Source organism: Amblyomma maculatum, chromosome 4 (genome assembly GCF_055883805.1).
Source record: "Amblyomma maculatum isolate TAMU_Amacu chromosome 4, ASM5588380v1, whole genome shotgun sequence".
In the NCBI taxonomy this organism is placed as follows: domain Eukaryota; kingdom Metazoa; phylum Arthropoda; class Arachnida; order Ixodida; family Ixodidae; genus Amblyomma; species Amblyomma maculatum.
The window spans coordinates 171,004,004-171,007,333 of record NC_139347.1 but is presented as its reverse complement, the minus strand read 5'-3'; the positions used below and the strand labels follow the sequence as shown (position 1 = coordinate 171,007,333).

The following is a 3,330-nucleotide window of genomic DNA, read 5'->3' as shown; positions in this document are numbered from 1 at the left end:
GCGCCAAGGTTAAGCACCGTTTAGTTCTGAAAAGGTTTGTTGGCGTTGGTGAACTGAACATCTACCTATACGCCGCCGTGGTTAAGGGAAAAGACGAAAAAAGCGGCTACCCTAATTATGCTTGTATTTGAGAAAAATATTTAAAAAAAAAATCTCGTAGCACGCCAACCATAGCTGCCGCGTTTAGATAGAAGAGAAAGAAAAGGTGGTCGTGTGCTTTGCCATACTGGATTTTAAGGTCCCTAGATGCTCCATATTATCGCCCCCAGCCTTCCGAAATCACAACTTGGTCTCTTATTCCGATAGATCTTTCTTTTTACTTCTGAAGGCATGGTTTAGATGTTGAGCGAGAAAAAAGACAATTACTGCGGCTTTGCTTTCCTAAAACTGATACTAACATTTCAAGTCGTTGCATCTGGTGATTCCGCGCTGAATTGTCAGCCATGCCGCTGGAGGAAAACAAGATCGTAATCAGACCGCGAGGGGGACTCGACATCACCAAGATCGGCACTACGACCGTCGCTGCGGCCATTCTCGCCGCGGCCAAGATCACGAACGAAGAGAACGCATCGGACACAATCTGCCCGAACGCGCAACAAAATATAATGGTAATTAGCACGCCCAAGGAAGAAAACGCCATCCGCTACGCAAGAATTCAAGCTATATACATTAAAGACAAGACCTTCGAAGTCAGCGCGTACCGCACGGCACCATACGACATCGTGAAGGGCATCATCCGAGGGATCCCTGTCGCCAAGAAAGCCAAAGATCTCGACAGCCACATTGTAAACGACCGAAACCCACTCGCCGTAGGCGCCAAAAGAATCGGCAATACGACCACAATCATAGTAGCCTTCAGAGGACCCAAGGTACCGAACTTTGTCCGATATGGTGTCACGCTCATACCGTGCCATCTGTACAGAAAGCAAATTGACGTCTGCCACCAGTGTGGTCGGGTCGGGCATCGCAAGGACGTGTGCCCGACGCCAACCAACCGGATCTGCAGGGGCTGCGGCCAAGCGAACCCCAAAGAAGACCACAAATGTACACCCAAATGCAAACTTTGTGGCGGCGCTCATCCGACCGCTGACAGAGAATGTAAAGCCAGATACAAGGTTCCCTACGTCGTTCGCAAGCGTCAGTGGGAGCGCCGAAAGGTCAGCCATCAGCTGCCGTCGGAGAGCGATTTCCCACCACTTGACAAGCCAGCTGCCCGTAAGTCAAGAACGCCATCGAGAGACCGCGCGCAGTCGAGAAATAGCAGTTGCAGGAGCTAGAGCAGAGACGCGCGAAACACGAAAACCCAAGGATCACCGTCGCGCGAGAGAGTCGGTTGGGGCAACACCGCACGAGGTATCATGAAGACCAATCCGAGCGACAACGCCAAGACAGAAGACAACGCTTCAACCAAGGAACGAGAGATCAACGAGGCCCTAAAAAAGGAGAACGCGACTCTGCGAGCCACCATCAACAACCTCAGCAATGAAATCGCAGAGATCCGCAACGCCCTCCGCAACGTCGAACGGCAAAGATGCAGCCCGAGCGGCAACAACAAGGCCGAAGAAACTACGGCCGACGCAGACAAGGAACCCGCAATGAAGAAGAGGGCCATCGAATCACGCAAGACCAAGAACAACATGAGCAAATGCAGCACCGACACCAGCAACAACAACGTCGAGGCCAAACTCAACAGCCTCGAGGATAGGATCAAATCGATGAAGCAAGCCATCGAAGCCTTCCAAACGGAGAACGTCACTAGACTGAACAATCTGGAAAGAAGCGTACAACTAATACTAAGCAACCCAACGTTCGCGGCAGTACAGCATCAAGTCAACCAAGTGCAGCAACAGGGAGAATATCGAAAAGGACTATCATGGCCTTCAACTCCACAGGCATAACAGTGTGGCAGTGGAACTGCCGCGGCTTCGCCAAGAAGAGGGCAGTCGTCCAGGAGTACATCGAGCACGCGGCTCGCAAGCCCGACGTGCTCCTCTTTCAAGAAACACTAAAGGACAAGCCGTCCCTCCCCGGCTACAGGGTGCACGCGGGCCCGCCCGACGGCAGAGGCCTGTGCACCCTGTTCAGGAAGGGACTCACCTTCGTCGAACACCGACTAAGCAATGACAGGATTGAACACACGCTCACCGAACTCATACCGACCAAGCAAAGAAAAAATAGCATCTTCATTTTGAACATCTAGAGTAACCCATCGCGGAGACTCCAGAGATTCAAAGCCATTCTTAACAAAGCAAGCACGACGGCCAGCCAAAGCACGCTAATCGCATGCGGCGACTTTAATGCAATAGATCCGGCGTGGGGCTATGTCAAGAGCAATGCGAAAGGCAGAAACCTATCCCAAGACGCGGCGGAACTCGACTATACCCTCATAACCGACCCGGCGTACCCAACGAGAATTGGCAGCTCCGTGTACCGAGATTCCAGCCCCGACCTCACGTTCGTCAAGAACAATGAACCGATCACGATCACGTGGAGGAACACGGGGATGAACCTCGGTGGTGACCACATGATATTGGAAATCGTCATACTGGAGCAGAGGAGTACCAACGTCAGGAAACATACGTGGATCGATTGGTCCGCTTTCAGAGATAACAGAAATCAGGAGGCGGAAGAGACCGAAATCGGCGACATCGACACGTGGACCAACAAGATCCTCCAAGATGTTCGAAACTCAACCAAGGACATAGTAACAGACCTCGAAACGAACAGAATGAATAGCCGACTAGCCAACCTTATCGAGGCCAAGCAGTCCATTCTGAACAGAAGGAAACAAAAGCGCCTTAATCGTACGCTACGAAAGAAAGTCGCAGAACTCAACAGAGCGATCGAGGACCACTGTCCCACGCTATGTGCGCAACAGTGGAACGAGATATACAATGCTGCCGACGGCCAGATGCACAACAGGAAAACATGGAACTTGCTGAAGCATCTGCTCGACGAAACCAAGACAAAGTCACACAAAAGGGACCGACTGGCGAAGCTCATCCATCGAGAAGTCACTAAACACGGCGCCGATAAGGTGACGAAACGCATCAGCGACAGATACCTGCCGACTACGCCCACGGAGTGCCATGGGCCGTACGGGGAGCTGCCCAACGCAAGTCTCGACAGAGATATAGACGTTGAAGAAGTTCGCATGGCACTGCAGGACCTCAACAGCAGGTCGGCGGCCGGGCTGGACCGCATCACCAATAAGGCGCTTAAGAACCTCGACGACAGATCCATAGAAAGCCTCACGAGCTATTACAACAAATGCTGGAAAACATGAACGCTGCCGACACAGTGGAAGAAGACTAAGATGATCCTGATCCC

At 52.0% G+C, this 3,330-nt stretch overlaps 1 protein-coding gene across 1 annotated transcript; it reads left to right on the top strand.

Moving 5' to 3' along the window:
• Window positions 1-443: 443 nt before the first annotated feature.
• On the top strand, window positions 444-2,200 carry LOC146193480 (uncharacterized). Its single transcript, XM_084600562.1, has 3 exons — window positions 444-1,215; window positions 1,309-1,797; window positions 1,893-2,200. Exons 1-3 carry the CDS (start codon window positions 444-446, stop codon window positions 2,198-2,200), a joined length of 1,569 nt encoding a protein of 522 aa, XP_084456688.1.
• Window positions 2,201-3,330: the final 1,130 nt, after the last annotated feature.

What these genes read in the sequence shown, in the direction of transcription:
- LOC146193480 (XM_084600562.1), top strand. Translation starts at nt 444, where the DNA reads ATGCCGCTGGAGGAAAACAAGATCGTAATCAGACCGCGAGGGGGACTC. An exon ending in ACTTGACAAGCCAGCTGCCC is followed by an intron (nt 1,216 to 1,308) that starts GTAAGTCAAGAA and finishes CGAAAACCCAAG; the next exon opens with GATCACCGTCGCGCGAGAGA. An exon ending in AAGCGTACAACTAATACTAA is followed by an intron (nt 1,798 to 1,892) that starts GCAACCCAACGT and finishes TCAACTCCACAG; the next exon opens with GCATAACAGTGTGGCAGTGG.